Raw genomic sequence first — 27,713 nt, forward strand, 5'->3', positions numbered from 1 at the left:
CCAAGGATTGAAATAACTTGAAATCTACTGCAGGCCCCAAATCCCTGATTTGCAATCCAAAATGCTCTGAAACCGAAAGTTATTATCATGACTCATTTGGCAGGATAGTCTGCCCTGAATTGACATGAAGCTATTCATAGCTTTTATTTATCCCAATCAGTGTGAATGTTCGTGTTTTTCGCTGCAGAAATATTACTGTGTTGGATTAAGGGGTTCTGCCCTTGACACTTTTGGGAGTGTTATGTTCCTTGTGGTATATAGTATATTTACTGTATTATCTTGTTAAAATCCACACACTTTTGCATTCTGAAGACTTTATCTGGCCGCAAGATTTTGAAAGGAAGATGGTGAGCCTGCATCAGTGCACCTAGCCCCTACAACCAGAGGCTTGTCCCATCCTGGTGTTTCCAGGGACAGTCCCTCTTTGTGTCTGTTTCAGGTATAAGTATTAATGAGACCCCATTCACACTCAGAAGTGCTCCATTTTGGCCATGGTCACCACACTGAACACAGACCATAGTTCTTGGTAATGGCCAACGCAGTATTGGTGACCACTGACACATTTCCAATGAATTCCCATGTATATAATAAACAAGATTGCGGATTGTCTCTTGAAAACCTAAAATAATTGAAAGCATTATTGGTAAGGTATCCCCCACTGCCTACCTAGACAGCATTTCCCACCCGTTGGTACACGCTGCTTTTTATGGCAGCTCATCCTTTTCCTTAGCGTGACTGACTGTGTCCCAGTCTTCTCTGCCTTGCCTATCACTATGCCAGGCATGTATAGCAAGTTTGTTATTTAGTCAACTAATATTTAGTGGGCATTGGCTTTAGCCGTACTCTGGGCCCTGGGAATAGCATGATGAACAAAGCAGAATTGGTTTTGGTCCTCATGGGGATTCTCGCCTATGGCCTGGGGAGACGCAGAAGGCTTGCTGTGAAGTGACTTTGAAGCCAAATCTGAAAAATGAGTAAGAGTTAGCCTGTGAGAGGGGATGATCTTGAGGCTGAGGGGTGACAAGCGCAGAATCTTGGGGGCTTGTCGGGTAAGGACAGGCTTTAGGCAGTGGAATGACGAGATCCTGTTTGTGCTTTTGGAAGGGTGTTCTGGCTGGGTCAGGGTTGGGGGCCAAGGAGGGCAGTCTGAATGGCCGGCTGGTCGAGGCTTTGTGGAAGGAAGGAGCGGCTCTTCACCCCTCCTTTCGGTTTCTGTTCTGAGTGTGGGACCGTTCTTGGACAGTGCTGTGTGCTCTTCTCCAGAGTCTCAGGCCAGGGGAGTGGCTGCGGTGTTCAGCCACGAACGAGCAAGTGGAACTGAAGGTTATTCAGGCTTCCGCCTTGCACACGTCGAGGAAACGTGAAGGAGAAACAAAAAGCAAAGCCCTTACTCACAGTGGGTCTTCTCTGAGCCAAGTGCTGGAAAGGCTGTGGGAGTGGGAACTGTTGTCATGAGAGAAAATGAACCTGTTCTGGGAATGCCAGCTTTGGGGCGCTGGGAACACTGAAACGTCCTGCAGTATTGGTGGCAGAGGGGCCTCTGGAGGACAAACATCTAAAATTTGCAAATCCATCTGTGGCCCAGCAATGACACTTCTGGCGGTTTTTCTTTGCTTCCACCGTAACTTTGAGGTGAGGCAGTGTACCTGGAAACCAGTTCTGTGCTTTAAAATATAAATAACGTCTATTAAATTAGCACAGAAGTTTGACTGGAGGTAAATCTTTGATGCCTAAATCTGAGAGCTTTCTCTCAAATACGCAGGAGAGCTCTTTGGTGGTCTTATTTTTCCTCTTTACACAACTGAACAATTTAAATGAATTATGGACCATCACTCCTCATCTTCTCCAGGAAATGAAGCTTAGAGGCTCCTTGTTCAGCTCATTGTGGCTTGATTAGGCTGCCCCTTATGGATGGATAGATAAAGAGACTGATGCATGTGCTTATTAATACCGTCCTGGTGCACGGATGAAGAATAAAGCGCCAGCAGCTTAATTCAAGCACCACAAAGGGGGTTTTCTAGAGTTTGTTGTGTTTGCAGAAAGGCTGTCCTCTTTCCCTCTCTACTGGAAATCACTTACCTACTCTGGTATTGTCTTTCTCGCCAAGTCTTTTTCTTTTGAGCTAATTTCAGACTTCCGCCACAGTGGTAACAATAGTACAAATTATTCTTCTGCACCTGTGAAGAGTAACTCGCCAGCACTGACCACCCATCACTCCCGAACACTCGAATGTGTCTTTTCTGTAACAAAGACACTCTCCGTTACGACCACAGCATGGCCGTTCAGGAAAGTAGCACCGGTGCATGAGTCCCCTCTCACCCGTTGGAATGTCTCAGTCATTTCCCTTGCAGCAGGAGAAGCTGATGCAGAGCTAGGCGCTGAATTTTGGTGCCCTGCCTCCTTCATTATTCCTTGACTTCCATTAACTTGACACTTTTGACAATGACAAGGCAATTATCTTAGAGAACGTCTATCAGTTTGGGTCTGTTGACGTTTCAGGCCGTGCATTTCTTACAAGAATATCATGGGGGGAGGCTTTCTTCTTGCATCCTTACAGGTGATCTATTCCTTTGATTTGTCCCTTAATAGGTAACATTCATTTGAACTTTTAATTAAGGAGCCATCAGTCAGGCTTCTCCATGGTAAAGTTAGTCTTTCTCCCTTTGTAATAAAAAATATTTTGTGGGAGGTATTTTGAGGCTATTTAAGTACCGCACTTTTCACCAACCTTTTTCCCACTGGTTAGCGTCTGTTGGTGTTTCTTGGCTGAGTAATTACTGCTTTGATAGCTACCAAAGGTTGATCTTCTAAGTCCATCATTCTTTCTATGTTTATTTGTTGGCATTCTACATTACGGGAAAGCTTTCTCATTTCCCTATGTATTTATTCGTGGATTCCTATTTTGTTCAATGATAGAAGTACATTTCAGTCATGTAGTTGGGTGCTCAGATTGTCTTAGATGTGGCCAGTAGGAGCCCCATCAGGTTGGCTTCTGTGTTTTTTTTTTTTTTTTTTTTTTTGAGGTAGAGTTTCTCTCTTGTTGCCCAGGCTGGAGTGCAGTGGTGCGATCGTGGCTCACTGCAATCTCCGCCTCCCAGGTTCAAGTGATTCTCCTGCCTCAGCCTCCCAAGTAGCTGGGATTACAGGTGCCCACCACCATGCCCAGCTAATTTTTTGTATTTTCACAAATAATTGTAGAGATGGGGTTTCACTGTGTTGGCCAGGCTGATCTCGAAGTTCTGACCTCAGGCAGTCCACCAGCCTCGGCCTCCCAAAGTTCTGGGATTACAAGCCTGAGCCACCGGGCCTGGCCTCTGTCTTTTTTTGACATGTTGCTGTCATCTTTTGAGCCCTTCCTTACTTTCTGTCCCAGGCTGGGCTTATCTTTTGCTTTTCCTGCCCCAGCTCTGGAGTCAGCCATTTCTCCCAGGACCCCTGATTCCTGTAGGTGGAGGATGGTGTTTGGAAGGCAAGATCTGGGCACTGCCTGTGCTCATTGCTGTTGGAGCCTTGCTGTTCCTGGGCCCTTTTAGTGGCAAGGTTGGAGAGGACGTGTACTAGTTGCATATCCACTTACACATGTGCATGCTTTTTTACCTCTGCATTTATCTCTGTGTTTATTGAGATATATGAAAAGCCACGAATTCAAATCAAGCCCTCTTACTCTAGTCCAACAGCCTGAGTTATTATAGTTTTCTTTCCTTCTGTATTTGTAACTTCCTCCTCCGGTAGTCAAAAGCCTGGCTCCCGTTACCCTGGTATATAATATAATCTACTCAGCTGCCTGTGTGTATATGATCTTGTGTCCCCATGGCTGCCCCACCGCAGTGACGATGCCCCGATGCCCTCCTCACCTCCTGCTCCGGCTCCCAGCCCTACGCAGGGCTGTGGTCTCCCTCCTGCGTCTATCCTCACTACCCACATGGGCTCTCGGATTCTGTGTGCCAGGCTGCTACTGCCCCAGCCACCCTAACAGGTGCCCTCTTTCTGCCAAAACCTACCTTGGCTGCACCTGCTCCTCCACCCCTAGTCTCTACTCTGTTAATTTCCTGTGGCTGCCATAATAAATTACCACAAACTGGGAAGCATGAAACAATGGAAATGTATTCTCTCACGGTTTTGAAGGCCAGAAGTTTGCAATTAAGGTATGGGCAGGGTTGGTTCCTACTGGGGACCCTGAGTGAGAATCTGCCCCATGCCTCTCTCCTAGCTTCTGGTGGCTGCTAGCAATCCTTGGCCTTCTTTGGCTATGGGAGGAGTCACTCTCTGCCTTCATACCACAGTCTCCTTTCTACTGTGTGTGTCTGTGTCCAAGTTTCTCTCTTCTTATAAGGACGCCAGTCATATTGGATTTGGGGCCCATTCTAATCCAGTATGACCTCATTTAACTTGATTATATATGCACAGACTCCATATTAAGAAAAGGTCACATTCACAGGCTCTAGGTGGACAGAAATGTTGGCGGAGCGGGGGCACTGTTCAACCCAGTACATCTTCTTTGCTGCATTGCATCGAATGGACTTTTGGAGTAAATCATTCATAAAGGAAGGCTGGAGGAAGGAAGGGTAGAGGGAAACTCAGTTGTTTTGAGAAGAGTATTCTCTATTACCACATTGTTCTTCTTTTCTTTTCTTTTTGAGATGGAGTCTCGCCTGTCGCCCAGGCTGGAGTGCAGTGGCGCTATCTCAGCTCACTGTAACTTCTTCCTCCAGGGTTCAAGTGATTCTCCTGCCTCAGCATCCCAAGTAGCTGGGATTACAGGCATCTACCACCACACCTGGCTAATTTATATATTTTTAGTAAGAGACAGGCTTTCACCATGTTGGCCAGGCTGGTCTGGAACTCTTGAGCTCAAGTGATCCGCCTGCCTCGGCCTCCCAAAGTGCTGGGATTATAGGTGTGAGCCACTGCACCTGGTCTATTGTTCTTATTTTCCTACTTAAAAAATTAGGACACCCTGCTGACATCAGCACAGTCTTGGAAAACTCAGGACTTAAGAGTCAGCACAGGATGGCACTTAGTGTGATGGCATCGGGCTGTTCAAGAAACATGTTCACCTTCTGTGCCGTGCCAGCCTGGGGTTGGGCACACCCCCGTCCCCCAGAGGCCCAGTTCCAGGTCAAACAACTGTCTCTTGGTGCATGTTGTCAGCCCAGGCATGCTCTGAGTTCTGTAAGTGTGAGTGAACGGAGAACTCTTCACTGTCATTGGTGCTGTGGGAGAAGAGAGCAGTGCGTCTGCACGTGGACTCAGCCGGCCGTGGGGCAGCCCCATGGTGCAGCAGGCCCTGGAAGTTTGTGCGTCATCCTTGGTTGCCTGGTGGTTAAAACCACCTGCTCCTCCACCTTTTTCGCATTCTGTTCTGTGCATTCCTGCACAAATTAAATAAATTAAATAAACAGTAGTCCTCCCTCATCTGCGGTTTTGCTTTTGGTGGCTACAGTTACCCATGGTCAACTGAGGTCTGAAAATATTAAATGGGAAATCTCAGAAATAAACAATGATAAGTTTTAAATTGTGCACTGTTCCAAGTAGCATGATGGAATGTAACATCCCACCTCTTCCTGCCCGGGACACAAATCATCCCTTTGTCGAGATAAGGGGGTCTGCTGTAGTCCCAATACTCTATTATTTGACTCAATTACATTTTCTTTAAACATATTCCTACTGTCTGGTATTCGGGTTAGTTTTACTGTTATAAATAATGCTCTTTGAACATCACTGATCATAAATTTGTGTCTGTAGAAACTATTGTTTGTTAAATATCAACTATTGATGGATCAGGTACTAGGCAAGGCACTTTACATATCTTATTTAATCCTTACCACAAACCCTGAGGAAGTTACCCCGTTTTACAGAGAAGAAACTGAGGCCTAAGGGTCTTGGGCTTTGTCACCTTCTGTGTTTGGTTCCTGAAGCAGTGCCCTGGGAAGTGGCTGTAGCTGCCGGATGGAGACCTGAACGGCTTCTGCAGTTGAGGAGATGGCAGCCAACACTGGGGGATTTCGGCATATTTAGGGAAATGGCATGTTGATTTCTCATTTAAGGCCACATGTTCCTATCCTCATCTCATATACAGTCTTGTGGTAAAAAAAGCGCCACTAGCCAAGGCCAGCTCCTGCCCACTTGTCATGGATACAGGAGCCACTGAGGGCTTCCCTGGTCTCTGCCCCACCCTTAGGTGGCTGTGCTGTCCTGGAGTCTTGTGGCTGTCAGACCCCCGGTGCCATCCTGAGTCCTGCATTGCAGCTGCATCCTACTCCATGATGAAGAAGGATAGGCCTGTGAAGGGCCTCATCACTCATTAGGAAGTTGCATGTTGTCAAATTGGTGAACTAAGGGCCAGGCACAATTGATCACCATTAATACCAAACCATTTCCTAGGGCCGTCGTCTCAGCAAGAGTTGTGGTCACAGATAAGTCTACAATGGCTGGGGAAAGCTTTCTCGGATGAGTAGATTTAAAACTGCCTCCTGGATTTCTCAAAGAACTAAAAATAGAACTGCCGTTTAACTCAGCAATTCCGTTAATGGGTACATACCCAAAGGACAAGAAATCGTTCAACCAAAAGATCCCTGGACTTCTATGTTTACTGCAACACTATTCACAATAGCAAAGGCATGGACTCAGCCTAGGTCCTCATCAGCAGTGGACTGGATAAAGAAAATATGGTATATATACACTACGGAATACTATGCAGCCATGAAAAGAATGAAATCATAGCCTTCACAATAACGAGTATGGAGCTGGTGGCCATTATCCTAAGTGAATTCACACAGAATCAGAAAATCAAATACTACCCCGTGTTCTCACTTATAAGAGGGAGCTAAACACTGAGCGCACATGGACATGAAGATGGGAACAAGAAACACTGAGGATTCCAAAGGGGAGAGAGAGGAAGTGGGGCAAGTGTTGAAAAACTACCTATGGGGTACTATGTTGGCTACTTGGAAAGTGGGATCATAGGAGCCCAAACCCCAGTATCATGCAATATACTCACTTAACCTACACATGTAGCCCCTGAATTTAAAGCTAAATGCAGAAACAAAACCTGTAATCCCAGCACTTTGGGAGGCTGAGGTGGGTAAATCACCTGAGGTCAGGGGTTTGAGACCAGCCTGGCCAACATGGTGAAACCTCATCTCTACTGAAAATACAAAAATTAGCTGGGTGTGGTGGTGCGCACCTGTAGTCCCAGCTACTCAGGAGGCTGAGGCCGGAGAATCACTTGAACCTGGGAGGCAGAGGTTGCAGGGTGCCGAGATTGCGCCACTGTACTCCAGCCTGGGCAACAGAGCAAGACTCTGTTTCAAACAAAACAAACAAAACAACACCCCACCCCCCACACAAAGTTATCATCTGAAGACTGAGAGAGAAGTACTTGGTATCAAGTGGTAAAGAACGAACAGGGCTGAGAGATTTAAGTAGGATGGAGTAAAGAGTTTTTGGGCACAGGGGATTTTGTACTTCGTAGAGGTCCTGATACTAAAAATGAGGTCATTTTTAGAGTGGGAAGCAAAAGGTCCCCGTAGTGAGGTGTTTGCTGTTCATGTGCGCTGAAATGGCAGGAGGTGGAAATTGACAAATACTGAAGATGTTTAGTACTTTGGTGGTTTTCGGTACCTTAAATAAATGCCAATGTAAAATTAACGTTAAGATAGTGGAGCATTTGCCTTCTGTGGAACTTACTGTGCTCTTGAAATAGTTCTCCAGGTTAATCGGTAATGGGCTGGTCAGGGCACACTTTCCTCCCCTTCTGCCTTCCAAAGACCCTGTAAGCACCCGAGTCACCCTGCTTTATGGCAGAAGCAGCAACTAAAATGAAACAACTGGAGAATACACCCCAGTGATGCAAAGCAAGGAAAAAGCCCCTCTGGTTCTCTCTTGTTGTTTTCTTAAAGATAGCATGGAGGTGACGGGGTGGAGCGTGGGCGAGTATCTTTATTTTGGAGTATGGGAGTGTTTTCCTACTCCAGACTACAAAAGGAAAGCTCTGGTTGGCCAGGAAACACAGCATGTTTTGCTGATGCCCACTCACCAGGAAAGTATTAAATGTGGCAGGAAGTGTGACTTTAAAAGGGGCTGCATGAAGGAGGCTGGGAAGCTGCTTCCTGTGCACCAGGACCAGCTCAGAGCTGGAACAGTGATTCCCAGGCTGCAGGGATCTTGTGGCCCTGGCTGTGTCCCCTTCCACACAGGCTTCCAGTGCAGATGCCAGGTCAGACAGAGGTATGGGGCCCTCTCTACCTCTTGATGTGAACCCCAGTTTGTCCTGCCTGTGTAAGTCTCACATCCAAAGGGTCTAAGACTCCAGTTCAAATATGAGTTCTACCACTCAGTAGCTCTGTGACCTAGGTAAGTTACTTAACCTTATGTGCCTCAGTTTCTTAATCTCTAACATGGGGACCACAGTAGTACCCACCTTCTTGGGATGCCGTGAATCAGGTAAGCTTACCCTCCTAACGTGCTTAGAACTTACCTAACACTCTTCAGCACTTAATACTCCTCAGCTATTGTCAGTACCCTCATGGTGGAGGATATTGACAATATCCTGGTACGTGGGACACTCCCTGCTTGCCAGCTGGTATCATTTTCAAGGGTTTGCAGGTCTAGACTTGGATCAGGCAGTTACTCACACAGAAGCTCCCCTGCTTACCAACAGGTTGTGTTCCAAAGGTGATGTAAGGTTGCAGAGTGTGTGTCGGGCATTTAAAACTAAGTTTTTCTCAAAACAGAGCAGTTTCAGTGTCAGGAACTCTACAGGGGTGTCACAAGCAGGTATTTTCTTTAGAGACACCTGACCACTGACTGATTTGGAAAGATTAGAACTGGCCTTGAAACTATGTTTCCATCTTTGATGACAAAGCTTTCCTCATTCATGGTAGCCACGTTTCAGGTGTTCAAGAGCTGCCTTATTGACTGCCCTGATAAATAACAGGTAAACTGTTGCAAAATGGCTACTGGATAGTGCTGGTCTACACTCACTGGGTGTTTGCTGGTGTAGAGTACAAGACTATTTAGGCCTACATAGTAAATGGATTTCTAGCTCAAAAGGAGCATTGGTCTCAGTGGATTAAAGCATGTAACAAGGAACTGGTGACTTTAGGACAGAGTAAGATGTGTGCTGACTCACTGTTAGAGACAGTGAGTTTTATGCCTTCAAAGGAAGGGGGCATATATGTGTCTTGTATTGGTCACGTGAGGCATTGTGGAAGAGATGGTATTTGAGCCTTCTTCCAAAGGCATGGCTGGACGTTTCCAGGCTGGACCTTTTCTCCTGAGCTCCAGCCTCATACCTTTAATAGCCCAGCCGACACCCCTTTTTGGATATTCCATAGATCTCAGACTCAGTGGGCCCAAACACTCTCAGTATCTCTCCTCAGACATCCACATCTTGGCTGTTACACAGCATTCCTGCCCATCCAGTCTAAGAAAGGGAAAAAGGTCACACTCAGATGACTGTGAAGAGGGAGGGAGGTAGACATTCAGAAAGAAGAGCCTCGGAGATCTCTTTCCTCTGTGAAGCAGGAGGCCCGGAGGATCTGAAATTGCACCCATGGAAAATGGGAACAGGAGCAAAAAAGATATGCAGAGGTTCCGAGAGCTCGGATGAGGCGATTGGCCATCCATCTGTTGTGAGGTTCTCCAGCCTGTCACGAATGTTTTCAGTGTGGGCAAACAAGAGGGAGGCATGAGGCCCATTTGTAGTGGGAAAGTGGTCAGGCCACTCCGTGGGAAGGAGAATGGGGCCAGGGAATGGGCCTTCTAGGGAGGGGGGCGGGAGGCCTCTGGAGCCGGAATCCCATGTTAACGTTGCTGCCCATGTTAATATATAGGTCTACGTAGTCTTGTACTGTCATCCAGCAGACACACAGTAAGTATAGGCCTCCACCGTGTGGAATGTGGAAGTGGGTTGGAGGGAGGGTGGCCAGGACAGGGATGCTGCAGCAGCTCAGGGCAGAGCGGAGCAGCCTCTGAACGGGCTGCAGCGGGAGCATGGAAGGAGGCTGTGGGTAACAGGGATGGTCCGATGGATGGAGACTGCACCCCTTAGCGGCTGATGTGGCAAAGGGTGGGAGGGCCAGGGAAGTGGCTACTGAGCCAGGAAAAGTCAAGAAAGTGTCAGCAGAGAGTAGACCTGCTGCTTTCCCATTCATGTTCTTGCACTGTATCTCTTACAACTGCCTAGGGAACTGCCCTGTGAGAGTTTGTGGGGGCCTTTCTCAGAAAAGCACACACGTGGGTGAACGTAACACGTTGCATGTATTTTTAAGACTTGATCTCTGGATGAAGATCTACTGTTCTTGTTCGGCTGCATTGAGAACTGTTTTCTAAAATGACCACTGGGTCATCTGCAGAACCAAGAACGAGTGATAGACAGGTGCCTTTTGTACACACACATAGAGGCCCTAAGTCAGTTTGTTCGATTATGGTTGTGATGCCTCACATGGTATTGTGAGGCATCACACCATAAAAATCGCACTGTTTTAGGTTCCAGAGGAGTCTGTGGTCAGAGACAAGGTAAATTTTATAAAGTAGCTATAGCTACAGGAATAACTTCAAAAGGATACAGGAAACACTCCTAATAGGAAAATTGTGCATAGCATGGCAAATATGTAAAACTATAATCTTGATGACTTTCAGCCTGGGAAACTAGTTTTGTGGTATTTGAAAGCATTATAGACTTTTAATTTCATATAGGTTTATAGTCCATTAATGATGAAACCTATTCACCACTGGCCTCCTGTTTTCCCATGACTCAACTGGAGATGTTTATTAAAACATCTGGAATCTGGACTCCTTTGGGTTGATGGATACTAAATAACAGTGATTTTCATACTTAATTGCTTATCAGAATTACTCTAGGATAATAAAAAAATTTTTCTGTTCTTATTTCATTAGAGCGGGGCCAGGGATTTTTTTGTCCCCCCCCCGCCCCCTCTTTTTTAAAGTTGTAAGGCGATAGCGTTGCAAGGCAGTTGTGGGATAGTGGTATGAACAGGGTTATGATGTATTTGGAGTAGGAGTCCTGCCCCATCATTCATCCTGAAAAATCTACGTAGTCGGAGATGTGGTTGAATTGCTTAAAACCGAATGGGGAAAACTGGCTGGAGACTCCCATTCTTAAAGGAATCTATGACATGTATCTTTTTCAGTTCAAGAAAATAAAACAATAATTGCATGAAATGAGGATTATATCAGTGATACAATGGATATGCTATAGTTGACTTCCATTGCTTAGTAACTTTTCTATAGTTCAACAAAACTTAACAAGAATCAGTTGTGCCTTGGTGCAGATAGTGTGTACACTGAGAGGCATGCTTTTTTCTGTGTCTGGCCCTCCATCCAAACGTTAAACGTCTTTCTGATTTCAGGACTGGCAATGGCTGACTTTGGTCTTCAAGGTCCCGCCAGAGTCTGGAGAGTGATTTGGATGGTGCAGGCAGAGCAGGATTAAGCATGGCCACATGGGAAGGTCCCAGGGCACCTCTGTAATATACAAGGTCCTCTTATCTTTGCTCTGAACATGCTATTTTCCTGCCAAGCACATGCCATGAAGCTCCTCTTGTACATTTTCTTTCTATCTCTTAGCAGTCAGGACAGCTCTTAGGGTCTGCTTCTCCTTGTTTTCACATACCCCACTTTCCTGCATTCTGCTTCCCACAATGCACCCTCCCTGTTTCCGCCGGCCAAGTGCTCACACACACCCTCGGGAGGCAGTCCAGCCTAGTGCAATGCTTTTTATACCCGTCGACCCCAGTACCAGTCTAATATAATGCGATGTGACATTAAATGGGAGCAGACGTTTCATAAAACAATGCTTACTTCACTTTTTTGGGTGCTCTCTCGTTTTCCATCCTATCATATTGTAAATTAAAATTAAATTAAAAGTGCTGATCTCAATGCAGTAAACTGATTCCACGACCCTCCAATGGGTTGTTACCAGAGACTTGCAAAACACTGGTCTAGAGGTTTCTGGAATATTCTTTGGAGTCAGATCTAGATCTGAATGTTGCTTTACCACTTAATGGCTGTAAGTGGAGCTTTGTAAGGAGCTTCATTTCCTCATCTGTAGAATGGAGGAGATTAGCTACTCTGCCTCCTGTGGCTTGTTGGAAGATGAAATGAAATAAGCATGAAAGGCGTTTGGCTGAGGGTCGGGCTCCTAGGAAGGGCTGGAATGGTGATAATGTTGGAGATGATCATGATGATTCAATTTCGAACTCCAGCTTTCTCTCAAGTCATATAACTTTCACGGAAATTCTTAGTTTTGCTGAAAAAGCACACACAAGTCGTTATGAGGAACTTGCAAGAGGAACTTGCATTTGGGAAAAGACTGTTGTGTGCCCAGGAAAAGTTACTACTAAACACTGCTGTTAGATTCCTATACATGCCTCATCGCGAGTTTGTTTTGGTTTTTGTACATTCCCATCGCCACAGTCCTGAGCCAGAGCGGTAGTTTCTAACTCACCTCCTTTCCTCCATTTGGCTCTGTGTAGAGTGCTGCGTGGCTCATGAAGCGGAAGCATGGCTTCTCCCAAGTCATGCACTCAGAAGTCATTAGCAGCCTGTATAAACAAGCTCAGATTCTAGCTGGGCATCCGAGATTCCTCCAAGGTTCAAATCCTGGCGCCTCATCTAGAGGAATGGTGACTTGGACGTTTTCTTTTCTTATTTCTTCTTTTTATTTTTTGTGGGGGCTGCCTTTTTTGGCCGTGCTTTTCCTCATCTCTAAAATGAGGATAATAGGCTGGGCGTGGTGGCTCGTGCCTCTAACCTTAGCACTTTGGGAGGCCGAAGTAGGAGGATTGCTTGAGGCCAGGAGTTTGAGACCAACCTGGGCAACATAGGTCGTGAGACCCCTGTTTCTACAAAAATATTTTAAAAATTAGCTGGGCCTAGTGGATACATCCTGGGTACTTGAGAGGCTGAGGTGAGAGGATCTCGTGATCCCAGGAAGTCAAGACTACAGTGAGCTAGGATCGCACCACTGCACTCTAGTCTGGGTGACAGAGTGAGACCCTGTCTCAAAAATAAAATAAAACAATAAAATGGGCATACTAGTATTTAAGTGGTTAGACCTGTTACGAGAGTTAAAGATGATTGATGTGAAATACTCAGTGCTTGCCTCTCACACACCCGTGACTCTTATGAAGACACCCGTGTTGGTGCATAAGATGTTTGCTCTGCCCACATCAGCAAACACATTTTCAGTCCTGCCTTGGCTGCTGATACCAGCCTTTTACCTCGCCTGGCTCACCTGCCACCTTCTCCCTGCCTAGACAGCACCTCCCTATCCATTAAAACCTTCCTTTACCATAAAGCTTTCCCTTACAAGCCCATTTAATAATGATTTATGTATTCCTTATGAACTAGCTAACTTAGTTGGCAATTAATAAGACACTGCCTTGTGATCTTTATTGCATAATCTTTTATTATTATAATTATAGGATTATTAGTTGGCTTTATGTGATTGATCTCTCACATCCTCAGCTAACTTATTCGTTCCTTGAGGGTAGTGATATGTCTTACCCATCTTTGAATCCCCACAGCACTCAGCACAGTTCCTTGTAATAATATGAATATTTGCTGATCCACTTGCCTGACGGTACCAAGAAAACACGTGCCACAGGGCAAGAGTGCCGGTGCTGGTGGTGAGCATTGAGAGAGAAGGTTTAATACGTGAAAACACGTCAGAGCTCGCTTTTGTTGGAAGGGTACAATATCTGTAGCTTGATAAGAGGGGAGGGCATGGTCTGGCGCGGTGGCTCACGCCTGTAATCCCAGCACTTTGGGAGGCCCAGTGGGCGGATCACGAGTTTATGAGATTGAGACCATCCTAGCCAACTTGGTGAAAACCTGTGCCTACTAAAAATACAAAAATTAGCTGGGCGTGGTGGTGCACGCCTGTAGTCCCAGCAACTCAGGAGGCTGAGGCAGGAGAATTGCTTGAACCCAGGAGACGGAGGTTGCAGTGAGCCGAGATTGCGCCATTGCACTCCAGCCTGGCGACAGAGCGAGACTCTGTTTAAAAAAAAAAAAGAGGGGAGGGCACATGGCTATGTAGGAGGGCTCTTAGGTGACAAGAGCACTTTTAGAAATGATGTACCTGCAAAAGAAAAGGAGTAGGCACTTTAAAAGGAGCCACAAGCACTTTAAAACATGATAAAGCTGCAAAAGAAGAGGGGTAGAGCCCTGCAGGGGTCAGCCTCTGTGACATTCGGATCGAAGCCCTGTTAGCAACTCAGTTCCCATCCCTTTGCCCTCACTCTTGCCCCGTGTTGAGCCATCTCCCGTGACTGTGCCGCCGTGAACTCATGAACTGTGGCTCCACAGGTGGAGAAGTCTCTAGTTTTAATCTGAGTGAAAATGCCTTTATTTCATCTTCCTTCTTGAAGTATTCTCTGGGTATAACATGTTTAAATGGCAGCTATTTTCTTCCAGTACTTTAAAGACATCTTTCCATTGTCTTCTGCCTTCCATTGCTTCTGTTGAGTAGTCACTGTAAGCTGTTTACAGATTTGTGTGTGTGTGTGTGTGTGTGTGTGTGTGTGTTTAAAAGGTGGTGAGTGTGTTTCTTTTCCTGGCTGTTTTTATGATTTTTCTTTATGTTTTTGGCTTTCAGTAAGTGTACTACAATGTGCCCAGGTATGGTTTTATTTGCATTTGTCCATTTGGGGTTTGTAGCAATTCTTAAATCTGAGTTTGGAACAGAATTGGTCATGATCTCTTCAAATATTGCTTCTGCCTCATTTTTCCTCTTGTCTTTATGGACACTGAATTGCTCACGTTTTAGACCTCTGCAGTGCTTCCCCTACGGATTTTATATTCTTTTCTCCATTTTTCCACTTTTGTCTCTCCGTGCTTCATTCTGTGTATTTCTTCTGATCTGCCTTTTAGTTCACTGGCTGTTTTTTCCAGCGGTGTCTAATCTATTGTTAAAACCATCCATTGACTTCCTCTTAATTGTAATGATTTATCCTTTACTTCTAGAATTTCTTTTTTTATAGTGTTCAGTTTTCTGTCAGTGTCTTCCATATTGTCTCTGTTTAACATAACAGCATAGATATTTAAAGACTGCGTATGAACACATTTGGTATCTGTATGTCCATTATCTCTTTATGAGACCTGTGTGTGTGTCCCTGTGCGTCTGTCTCTACTGTCTGCTATTTCCCTTGGTTTTCTATTGTGTTGGATTTTATCTTCATATTCCTAGCTATATTAATTGAATGCTGGCAATACTACATGAAGAGCTCCAGACATAATATAAATCCTAGGATAATGTTATGTTCCTCAAGATATGATTTATATTTACTTTCGGTAGTTCCAGGTCATTCTCGTTTGATCAGGGGTTGAGATGATTCAAAGCTGGGCCTCAGTCTTTGATATTGGTTTATTTCTACTTAGTTGTATTACTTACAAAGCTTGTGGGGGTGTTTCCAGGAACCGCTTTTCCTAGCTGTGTCCTGATCTTCAGTTTTTGTCTCCTCAGTCACCTGAATGTGTCGAAAGCTCTGCTCAGTGTCAAAGTCCCACAGTCTCCTCTTCAGAAATGAGCAGGTGCCCCTAAACTGGGATTGCAGCAGCCCTAAATATTAGGTTCGCCTTCTGGGTTTCTTTTTCTCTCAGATCTTGACCCCTTAATTTGTAACTATTTTGTTAGCTGTCTGATGCTTTTAAATGGATTTTAAAAATATATTTTGTCCAAGTTTCTTAGTTATTCAGCATGGGAGTCAGGTCTGAATTACCTATTGCACCATTACCAGAAGCACCACCCCCGTCTCAACTAAGGAATTTATTACCTTAAATCCAGCAGGCACATTTAGAAGTCTCTGGAACAGAGAATTCACATGATTAAAGTGGTATTTTAGGGAGATGACTATGGCAGTGGTGTGCAAGACAGAGAGAAGTTTGGGAAGTCTCGGTAAGTAGAACAATTAAGAGGTCATTATAACTCATAAGCCTGGGCTTTTCATGTTAGATAGGCCTGAATTCAAATGAGAGTTTTGGGTCTGCACTTACTAGCAGGTAATAAAGGATAATAAATCCCTACATCCTAGGGTTATAAGAGTTAAAGACAAAACTTGTAGAAAACCCTAGGTTTTTTATTTTTTTATTTTTAGAGAGGGGATCTCTTTCTGCCACCCAGGCTGGAGTGCAGTGGTGTGATCATAGCTCACTGCAGTCTCACAAGTAGCTGAAACTACAGGTGTGTACCACTACACCTAGCAAGAAAACCCTAGTTTTAATGCCTGGCATATAGTAAGTGCTCTGTAAATGGTAACCATTGCTATTACTATTCCAAGAACCAAAATGCAGTTATTTAGGTGAAAATTCAACCTCACTGTCCATAGCACCAATGATGGCCATAGTACTGTCAACTTCATGGGGGATCTTTCATTCATGTCTTGTGAATCACAGTGAATAGCTTGCATGCCTTTATATAGCAGGCTTGGCACCAGTGATATTTCAGTAACCACCGTAAGCTGAATTGACTTATGCCCAGATGCCACGTTTTTGAAGCCAGTCCCAACTTCAAATCTCAAAGGTGTAATGACAGGGGATTTTACAAAGTGCCTTTTGTCAGGCTGCAGGGTAGATGGTTCAACATTTTTACTTACTTTGAAGTACAGGTTGCTCGTATATTAGGTTTGTAGAACCATAAACAAGCTGATGTACTAGAAAAGAAGCTTACAAAAAAGATTACAGTTTATCCTATCATGGATAACTACAGAAATCATCAGTTTAAAAACGTCCCATTTTTCTCTTCTTTTCTGTCTTTCTTTCTTTCTTTCTTTTTTTTATGAGATGGAGTCTTGCTCTGTCACCCAGGCTGGAGTGCAGCAGCACAATCTCAGCTCAGTGCAGCTTCTGCCTCCCGGGTTCAAGCGATTCTCCTGTCCCTGAATAGCTGGGACTACAGGCACATGCCACCACGCCCAGCTAATTTTTCTATCTTTAGTAGAGACAGGGTTTCATCATGTGTTGGCCAGGATGGTCTCGATCTCTTGACATCATGAGCCACCTGCCTTGGCCTCCTAAAGTACTGGGATTACAGGCGTGAGCCACCGTGCCCGGCCTAAAACATCCCATTTTTCTAGATGTTCAAAGCGTGGACCAGAAAGATGGAGTGATTGGCCCCAGGACACACACCAGCAATGGTAGAGTCAGGGCTGCGACCCAGCTGTCCTGATTTCTGTGCATTTTGGTTCTCTTAGACAAACACAATCAGTCTCTGTGTCATGCACTCAGTTACCTGCCTTCTCTAACTCTGTTCAAGGTTCACGTGGCCTGGCTGTTAGTGCCTGTGGGAGGCTTGCCTTCCAGAAAGCCCAGTGTGTCACCTTGACTTTCAGTAATGGAAGCTAGATGACATGTACCGAGTAAGCATCTTTCTTTTCAGTCCTCAGTCCTCTGACCCTCTGTGCCTGTCATCTGTCTTTTAATCTCTGGAAACGTAAAGAATCTATTTTTACTGGCCGACTGAATGATCCATTTCTGGTGCTAGTCTTGAGGTAGACTCTGCCTTTGCTGTTTTTCACAGAAGGAAAAATGTTTTCTCACCCTCTGGTAGTCATGAGCAATCTACGTCAAATGGCAAACTTTTTGTACTGTGTCGCGTGGCAAGCACACTGCTAATCCACCGCCTGCCCAGGCTGGGGGAGATGGGTCGGGGAGAAAAATCAAGTTGTGAAGGAGACGGGCCTTCGTATGACTGTGTGAGCTCTTCATTGAGTCTCACTGGAGATGTCCTAGCTACAAACAAAACCCAAACCGACAAAACCTGAAATAAGTATAGCCCTTTTTACATTTTTTTTTCCTCTGATAAAATACTTGTTGGAGTTTTTACTTTTTCTAAAAGTTTACTTACAATTAATAACAGTCCTGATTTAGGATGATGAACTTTTCTAATAAGTTTGAGGTTTGGCGGAGCTGCCTCCTTACCGGACGGGCACAGTGTGTAAGCGAGGCACGGACCCAGCCAGCAAGCCTGGCAACGCGGACCAATAGAGGAGTCTATCGGAATGGCCAAAATGAGCAGACTGCAGGAGCATGGGAGAGCCGGGAGACTGAGCGTGGAAAATAAGGGGACTCTAGAGCTTTGCTTCTCAGAGTGTGACCCAAGGACCGAGGGGCTTGTCAGAGACGCAGACCACAGGGGTCGCCTAGAACCCACGGACTTGGGATTCCTGTGTGCATTCAAGTTGGTGGAGGGCTGGTCCGGATCTCACAGTCAGCTCTTTCCTTTACTATTGGCCAAACTGACCATATCGTTCTCTTGCTAAAATCTTTCGGTTTCCTCTTCAGTCTTGGGTCATGGTCATGACCAAAATCCTAGGCATGGTCTTCTGGGTCAGCCGGGTCTCTGGGCCCTCGCTGTCACTGACTGCCTTCCACAGGGGACACCTTGCCTTGGGGACTTTGCAGCTCTCCCTTCTCTGCTAGCTGCTCAGAGCTGCTGTAACAAGTGGCTTTAACACAATAGAAATTTATCCCATCACAATTCTGGAGGCCAGAAGTGTCAAATCGAGGCATCAGCGGCGCTCTGCTGTGCCTCAAGGCTCGGGGAGAATAATCCGTCCTTGCCTCTCCCAGCTTCTGGTGGCTCCAGGCATGGTCGGCAGCAGCAGCCTCACTGCAGTCTCTTGCCCCTGGCTTCATGTGCCCATCCTCCCTGTGTGTCTGTGTCTTCACGTGGCTGCATTCTGTGTGTGTCCCTGCCCACACTTCGCTCCTCATAAGGACATCAGGTTCCTGCGAGCTTCTGGTCACAACATTTTGTCAACTGATCATCGTATATCCTTGTCTTATGTGTTTCTGTTTAAAGACACCCTCCATAATATTTATTGTTGATTGATTAGCATTGAACTCACAGTGCTATAATGCACGCCTGAGCAACGCTTATCTGATATACGTGTTTTCCCTGTAAGGCACATCACCGCCTTCTGGTTCTTAGGAACCCGGGAAGGCACTTTGGCACCATGCCTGGGGCCATTTGAAACAGCAGAGTCACCAACAAAAAGCACAACGATGTGAAGAAAAATGTCGCACTCTGTAGACTGTGAAAAGGACACTTGTTTGCCATAGGAGAGCAAGAGCGGGAAGGCAGAGTGTGGCCTTGTTCATCCCCAGCTGGGAACACGTGCATCAGATGACTTGAATTCAGCACACGTCCGCGAGTGACCACAAACGCATCTGTGCATTGACTTGGGGGTTATGGTTATATTTTAGCGAGTAGGCAAATTCACAGATACAGAATCTGCAAACAGTGCGGATGGAATGTGTCTTCCCACACAGGCTTTAGTTTTAAAGACAGAAAGTTGGGCTTCTCGTCTTGGTCTTTGCTTTACCTGACAATGGACTTTCCCAACTACTGTTTCATTTTAAAATTGATCTTCATTCTCTTTCAGAGTGATTCCCATCTGTGTGAACTTAAAAAGCCATCACATAACATAAGAACAGGGACCACTGTGGGCTGGTGGAGGGGCACCTGATAGGAACCATACCATATGGCTTTTTGAACTGTTTTAGGTGCGACCATTTTTTTTTCCAACTGGGTTATTTGTGAGAAAGATAATGGAGGAGATGCGATATTATTCTGAGTACTAGCTGGAAGCAGGACACTTACACATGCCTCTCGCGTTTCCATATTGCTCGACTCAGGCTCAGCTGCAGTGCTAGGGACCACGCGCAGTGGTTCTGAGCGTCAGGCAGTTCGGAGAACTGGCATCTGTTGCTCTCTGCTCATGACCACTGTGCCTACCCCTATTCTGTAACTACTCTTCCCTAGCTTTCCCTCTACTTACTTGACTGCTCTAGATTTAGTGGTCTCCACTCTGTGTCTTGAGATCTTTTTCAGAGGGAAGATCAGGCTGGGCAGATGGTTACCACCCTGGTGGGCAGAGCTCTTGCAGGGCGAGCCTTTGTGGGGTCACCAGCGCACTCCTCTGTGTGCAGCTTTCTCTGGTGCTCCCCAGACTCTTCTGAAACTCTTTTTTGTTGTTGTTGAGACGGAGTCTCGCTCTGTTGCCCAGGCTGGAGTGCAGTGGCATGATCTCGGCTCACTGTAACCTCCGCCTCCTGGGTTCAAGCAACTCTCTGCCTCAGCCTCCCAAGTAACTGGGATTACAGGCACCAGCCACCATGCCTGGCTAATTTTTTGTATTTTTAGTAGATACGGAGTTTCACCATCTTGTTCAGGCTGGTCTTGAACTCCTGACCTCGTGATGCACCCGCCTTGACTCCCAAAGTTTTGGGATTACAGGCGTGAGCCACTGCGCCCAGCCCTGAAACTCTTTATCATCTTGTACCCAGGACTTTTCATGGGGCATGGTAATTCCTTTCTTTCCAGTGTCCTGTTAGATTGGGAGTTCCGGCAGAGAATGTCATCTTCCCCCGTTCCTCGAGCATCATTCTCAATACATGATCTTTGAATGGGTGGATGAACAAATGAATGAATGGAACAAATGAATGGATGAGACCAAGAGCAGCAGTCTCTGCAACTCCTTGCGGCCATTCCATGTCCTTGTGAAAGACCTCCAAGCTTCCTGTTTCTGTCTCAAAGAATGGTGGCTGGAGCCTCCATGTGAGTGGATGAGGCCAGCCTCTGATGGCACCTCACCTAGGTGATCTTCAGAGCTGGCCTGGGCCTTGTAGCAAGCGTTTCCTATGTGGAAGGCTACATTTGGACTTTGTAGGACTAGCAGAAGACCTAGAAAGAGGGCAGAGCATGGGAGCTCACGTCTGTAATCTCAGCACTTTGGGAGGCCAAGGTGGGAGGATTGCTTGAGCCCAGGAGTTTGAGACCAGCCTGGGTAACATAGGGAGACCCCATCTCTACAAAAATTTTAAAACATTAGCTGGGCATGATGGCTCACACCTGTAGTCCTAGCTACTCCGGAGGCTGAGGTGGGAAAATCGCTTGAGCCCAGGATGTTGAGGCTGCAGTGAGCCATGATCACACTACTGCACTCCCATCTGGGCGACAGAGTGAGACCCTGCCTCCAAAAACACGGTGATGCTCTTCCTCCGGTAGAACTTAAATTTGGTTAGGAAGAGAGAGTGGAGTGTACACTGCTGAGAAGTGTATAGGTAAAACGGGATAAGATGAAAGACCCAACTGCCCTAAAGCAATGTTTGATTTTTCAGAGGAGCAGTGTAGATGAGTGAGTGTCGTAGGAGCTGGAGGTGGAGGGACTGCTTTAGGCAGGAGTGGTCTGGGAATCCCTTGTGGAGGAGGAGGAGGCTGGGTCTTAGAGGGTGGATAGGCCCGGCAAGGCCAGGGAATGAAGAGCAGAGGGCATGGGATGAGCGCGGAGCAGGAGGTGTCTGCAGCAGTCAGTGGGCCAGACTGCAGGAGGCCTACAAGGAAAAGGCTGGGGGCTCCTGCAGGCGCAGAGTGAGGCCCAGCGGGCCATGGAAGGATGCTTGTACTCTGGCATGTTCTGGGCACAGGGAATAGAGGAGAGAGGAAGTCCATGGCAAGCTGGAAAGGAGAGTTATTGAGACATCAGCCCAAATTCCAATGAAGAGAATTTTCAGAGCTCAGTTTTGGAGGAAATGAACTAAAGAAGGAAGGGACAAATCAGGATGGAAAGAGGATTACAGTGTCACGTTGTCTGTGAGGTCCTATAGAATGGAGGCGGGCTGGGTGTGGTGGCTCACGCTTGTAATCTCAGCACTTTGGGAGGCCGAGGCAGGTGGATCATCTAAGGTCAGGAGTTCGAGACCAGCCTGGCCAATATGGTGAAACCCCATCTCTACTAAAAATACAAAAAATTAGCAGCGCGTGGTGGTGGGCATCTGTAATCTCTCGGCAGGCTGAGGCAGGAGAATCGCTTGAACCTGGGAGGCGGAGGTTGCAGTGAGCCAAGATCACACCACTGCACTCCAGCCTGGGGAACAAGAGTGAAACTCCGTTTCAAAAGATAATTAAAAAAAAAATTGGAGACCTGTATCCCCACCGTCTTTGCTTTTGGGCCCCAGATTAGATGTAAATGCAGGCACAGATAGGCTGAAGATGAGTGGGGGACAGTGTGGAAGGTACTTTGTTAGTCACTCCCCTCTGGGTCTGTTCTGATTGACAAGGGGAAGTCTATCTTAGGAATCTGGAAGCCGCTGGGGGCATTGTGTGGACTGGAGGAGGAAGGGTGGTCCGACCATGAAAATGACTTTCAAAGGGAAAGGAAGTTAAAGGAAAAGAGGGTGATGTCAGGTCAGAGGGGAGGCTGGCATTGAAGAAAGATACTTGGGTGAGAGACTGTACTCGGGTAAAAGCAGAAGCAAAGAGACCCATGCAGGCGTGGGGGAGCTCTGGAAGGACAGTCGGGAGGGACGGGTAGCTGGTGGAAGACTTTGGGAATGCCAAATGAATGGATTCCTTTAGCTTCAATGTTAACATGGAGGTTGGAAGCGTTGGTAGAACCGAGATTCTCAGGATGAATGGCTTGGCTGTCATAACACTTTCCCACAGCTGCTTTTCTGCCCACTCCGTGGCTATTGGAAGAAGAATCCCCAAAGGCATTGTAAACACTGGGCCTCTGAGCAACCGATGCCTCAAAACAGGCCAGGGTAGAGGGGACAAAGCCTCGCTCTAGGCAAAGTCCAGGGGAAGAGTGCAGGTCCTGGCCTCCAATGCTCATAGGACCCTCCCGGCGGAAGGCAGGCCTGGACCGTCCTGTGTCCCCAGATTGCCCTCTGGCCAGTGCGAGGGCTGAGCTTGCACAGGTGGCTCTAGGGCACAGCCCCTGAGTACACCATCCCCCACCTCCAAGTCCCCAGCCCCAGGACGGGGGAGAGAAGGAAAGGGTCAGGCGGGGTGTAGAACTCTGCAGCGCAGACACCACAGTGAGCGGCACCAACGCCTGACGCTGTGTTTCTCTCCCGCAAGGGCACCATGCCGGTGGAAAGGATGCGCATGCGCCCGTGGCTGGAGGAGCAGATAAACTCCAACACGATCCCAGGGCTCAAGTGGCTTAACAAGGTGAGTGCACCAGGGTGGGTACTGTGTGAGAGAGGTCCTGGCGGAAACACGCCCACACAGACTGCCACAAGTAAAATTCTGTTCGAAGTTTTAGGCTCACTCATGATAAAAATCAGCCAACCCCAAATGATCATAAAACATCAAGTTATCATCTGAGAGACTTTTTTCTTTTAGAGGCAGGGTCTCACTATATTGCCCAAGCTTGAATGCAGTGGTGCAATCGTGACTCTCTGCAGCCTCCACCTCTTGGGTTCAGGTGGTCCTCCCACCCCAGACTCCAGAGTAGCTGGAACTACAGGTACACATGCCACCATGCCTGCTAATTTTTGTGTTTTTTAAATAGAGCCGGGGGTCTCACCATGTTGCCCAGGCTGGTCTTGAACTCCTGGGGTGAAGTGATCCTCCCACCTCTGCCTCCCAAAGTGTGGGGATTACAGGCGTGAGCCACTGAACCTGGTCTCAAAAGCATTTGCATCCTCTGTGACTGTAGCCACAGCCTGGAGCCTCCAGTAACTGCTCACCTTTGGTATTTTGGCCGACTGCCTGTGGAAAGCTCCTTTAACCTTCTTCCTTCTCCAGATTCCTTTTTTTGCTTCTCCCGACCATTTAGGACTAGAGGACATGGAAACTCCAGAGTTTTATATTGGGAGTGGAGCATTTTCGTTTCAATGTTCTCTATTTAAAGAAAGCTTGTTTTTGTCTTTTACAAAAGCCTCCTTTTTACCTCTGTAATGAAGGCCTATCTGTGTGCCCACCTGTCCTAAGAAAGCAGATAATCATTTACAACCTACCCCTCCATGCATAAACACTCCCTTACTTTGTTAACCGAAAAACTCTTAATTTAATTGATCCTAGCTATTAGTGGTGAATCAGAAAGAGATAATGTAGGTAAAAATGAAAACCTTCTAGAACTATATAATCTAGAAGAGCAACTGTATATATATATCATGCCTTCTTTAAGGAGGCCCGGGAGAGAAGTTTCTCTTCTACCAGGAACAGTTCTGAGTAAATGCCTTTTTCCTCTTCCCCACTCCCTCCTCTTTTCTTTTTTAATCTTAAGGACACAATGAATAATTTAGCCGGCTAGGCTCTATCTTTGTATCAGGTGCAAGAGCTTAGAGCCAGATTGCAGATTGGAGCTGCTTCCAACAGTGAACAGGATATTGCAGTATAATTTTTTTAGACTAATATCACTCCTGGCCTTATTGGGTCTTTTCAGATATCTTTCAAATCTTATTTTTTTAAAAATTCTTTTCTTTTTATCCACTTATTTTGATTTTTTTGTTTTTTTGAGACAAGGTCTCCCTCTGTCACCCAGGCTGGAGTGCAGTGGTGTGATCTCAGCTCACTGTAACCTCTGGCTCCAGGCTCAAGCATTCCTCCCACCTTTGCCTCCCAAGTAGCTGGGACCACAGGCACGCTCCTGGATAATTTTTATATTTTTTGTAGAGACGGGGTTTCACTATGTTACCCACACTGGTCTGGAACTCCAAGACTCAAGTGATCTGCTCTGGCTTGGCTTCCCAAAGTGCTGGGATTAAAGGCATGAGCTACAGCACCCGGCCGGATTTTGAATTTAATGTTACTGTGTTGAATGTGTCTGTCTGAGCCGTTCTGAAACAAGGTGGGGCACTACGTAAACAGAAATGGAGAAGCCATCTGCTTATTTCCTGTGACCTGTCGCATATCTCAAGGTCTTACCGCAAACAATGTATTTTTCTAGGGTTTTCTGTCTACTGTGTTTTAGATTTACATATGTAACCAGCTTCTTCCAAAGAAACAGACCAGAAATGGAGTTGCTCCTTGGTCAGCTCAGTTAGCAAGGGTACCATGGAGGTTTAAGGAAGGGGGTACCAGAGTAGAGGGCAGCTGGAGAGCCAGGGTAGCTAATGATACGGAATGAAAGCCGACGTGTACTCAGCACGTACTGTGTGCAGGTTCTCTTCTGAGCAAGGTAGGTGCATTAACTCACGCTCCGCCACCATGGGGTAGGTACTGTTAATATTTTCCATTTTACAGACAAGGAAACTGAGGCACAGAGAGGTTAAGTAGGATTCTGTTTTGAGGAACAAGGTAGCATTACTGTTTGATGTGGGAGGGAGATGAAAGCAAATGTCCCTGTGTTCTGAAAAGAAGTAAGCTGTTTTCGATTTTCCTTTTTTAAAAACACCTCCACGGGTTTGGGTTGGCTTGATGCAGTGGAGAACAGGCAGTGTCTCGCACCGCCCCTGTTGAGCAGGCGCCTGATACGCTGTCCGCCGTGATTGGTTTAGACTAATCATGAGTCCCTTCTCGGCGCTGTGGTAGATGGAGCTGTGGCCCCCCGAGAAGCTAGATCCACATCCTAACCCTCAGAACCTGCGGGTGTCACCTCATTTGGATAAAGCGTTTTTGCAGATGTAGTGAAGGCCCTTGAGATGGGATCATTCAGGGTGGGCCCTAACTCCAGTGAGGAGTGCCGTTATGAGAGACAGAAGAGAAGACACACACCAAGGACAGGGGCATGTGCGGACTGAGGCAGAGACGGGAGAGAGGCAGCCACAGCCAGGGACTCCGAAAAGACGAGGAAGGATCCTTCCCAGAGCCTTCGAAAGGAGTGAGCCCAGCGGACACCTTGATTTTGGACTTCTGGCCTCCAGGACTGGGATGGAATGCTTTTCTGTTGCTGTGAGCCACCCAGTTTGTACCATTTTTCACGACAGTCTTGGGAGATCGATGCACCCTCTGAGACTCACTTCCTTACTGGGACTCTCTGCTGAGATGCGTTTTCTTCCATCTATTGTGTCCATGTTTTTCTGAGATAGGACCAGAAGGCAAATGGATTTTTCTTTATGCAGATGAACACTTGGCCCCTTCCAGGCAGCCCTTACCTGCCGAGCATCACTCATCTGGCTCTTGGCTCGAGAGTTCTCATCCCGAGGCATGGAGGGAAAGGAGACCTCTGTGTCATGTCACTGGGCTCCTCCGCCAGAGCTGGACACAAGCCAGGCTGATGAAGAAGAGCGTGCTCGTGGCTGCCAGCCAATGCCACCTCTCAGCACCGCCCTGGCACAGAGGCCAAGGCCTGCACTGTGGTCTCGAGGCCCTGTCAAGCTGCATCCTACTGAGGCCTAGCCAGCATGTGCACATGGGCACTGCCATCACTGTCACTGAGGCCTCAGCTGGCATCAGGATCTCTTCTCTCCATACCTGCACTCCCACAGGGCATCTTATTATAGGTTTCTGCTAACTTAGGCTTGTGGCATTCATCTGTCCGTATAAATACTTAACCGAGCGCCCACTGCTCTCTCCCTCCCACTCACAAGCATTCTGCCTGGGAATCCCTGTTTATATTTTGAGAGGTTTGAGGTCACTCCAAGATCCCTTTTGCCGCTGAAGGCTGCTGTAACTCTTAGAAGAAAGTGTTCACAGGGCTGTGGGACTCACTTCTGCTTCAGTCGGCGTTCAGGATATGTTCATGTTTGTTGTGACGTGCTCCAGGCTGGGAGGCCCATGCACTGGTGCCTTGGCTGGCTTCCTCATTACTGCATGTGCAGGGCCAGGCCTAGTGCCTGGTGAGTGGGAGGCACTCTGTAAAAGTTGTTCTGGGGATACGTGAATGACTGCCGTGGACTTGAAGGGAAGCAACATTGGTGGCTGTGTTTTTGTCCTGTGAGGATAATCAGATTTATGAGCACCGGGTTGGCAGTTGTCACATGGCTCTCAGAAAGTCCATTCAACCTACTACATTCTTAGTGAGAGAGAAAGAGTTGGTTAATTAATGCCTTAAAGTTGTTTCCATCCCCTGTTGTCTTAGTGTGTTCTCTGCTGCTTATAACAGAATACCTGACTCTGGATAATTTATAAAGGAAGGGAATGTATTTCTTACAGTTATGGAGGCTGAGAAGTCCAAGGTTGAGGGGTTGCAAATGGTGAGGGCCTTCTTGCTGCTAGGTAGCGTCTGCAGAGTCCTGAGGGAGTGCGGGGCATCACATGGTGTGGGGGATGAGCATGCTCACTTGCTAGCAAAGGTCTCCCTTCCCCTTAAAAAGCCACAATCCCACCCCCATGACAACCTATTAATCCCTTAATCCCTGACTGGATTAATCCATTTGTGAGGGCAAGGCCCTCCTGACTCAATCACCTCTTCAAGGACCCACCCCTCACTACTGCACATTGGGGATTAAATTTCAATATAAATTTTGTAGGGGGCAAATATTCAAACCATAGCACCTACTTTTAATAAGTTTGAAGGAGGGTGGGAATGGAATGGGGTCCCTTGGATTCCTCCGAAGGAGCAGCAAGGAAGGTTGGAAAAGGGTGTTATAACCAGCTCATGAATGAGGCCTTGGCTGGGGCCATTCTCTCTTGATTATGAGTATTTGTGAATGTGCATAGTATGTTTGAGTAGCCCAATGACTAAAAAAAAATAGGATAGCAAATTTCCATATGCCTGCATGTAGATGTATGAATATATGAATATTTTACCTTATCTTTGTGTGTGTGTGTGTGTGTGTGTGTGTGTGTGTGTGTCTTTGTGGTATTTTAAAGCAACTTCCTGACAGTGTACATTGTAAGACATAAGGACATTTTCTTATATTAATTGGACAATTAATACCATTTAACATCATCACTGCTCCATTCATATTCAGAATGCCTTGAGTATTCCCAGAATACCTTTTTGTGGTTGATTTGTTCAAATCAGAATTCAAAGAAGTCCACAGGTTGTGTTTGGTTTTATGACTCTAAG

At 46.6% G+C, this 27,713-nt stretch overlaps 1 protein-coding gene and 1 non-coding gene across 3 annotated transcripts in view; one reads left to right on the forward strand and one right to left on the reverse strand.

The window, feature by feature from the left end:
• IRF2 (interferon regulatory factor 2) overlaps positions 1-27,713 on the forward strand; it is an 88,671-nt gene that overhangs the window by 24,876 nt on the left and 36,082 nt on the right. Inside the window, exon 2 of one of the 2 annotated variants that reach the window (XM_012472556.2) lies at positions 22,892-22,984. The exons of the other annotated variant lie outside the window; for it this stretch is intronic. Within the exon in view, the coding sequence (XP_012327979.1) occupies positions 22,898-22,984 (87 nt within the window). The 5' untranslated portion in view covers positions 22,892-22,897. The remainder of the gene's footprint in view (positions 1-22,891; positions 22,985-27,713) is intronic. 2 annotated transcript variants of the gene reach the window in all.
• Positions 19,374-19,458, reverse strand: LOC135272119 (small nucleolar RNA SNORD79). Its single transcript, XR_010340219.1, has one exon. It is a non-coding gene; the product is annotated as a small nucleolar RNA SNORD79 (small nucleolar RNA).

This window comes from Aotus nancymaae, unplaced genomic scaffold, assembly GCF_030222135.1.
Source record: "Aotus nancymaae isolate 86718 unplaced genomic scaffold, 86718_ANA_hifiasm-v0.15.2.pri h1tg000006l, whole genome shotgun sequence".
NCBI classification, from domain to species: Eukaryota; Metazoa; Chordata; class Mammalia; order Primates; family Aotidae; genus Aotus; species Aotus nancymaae.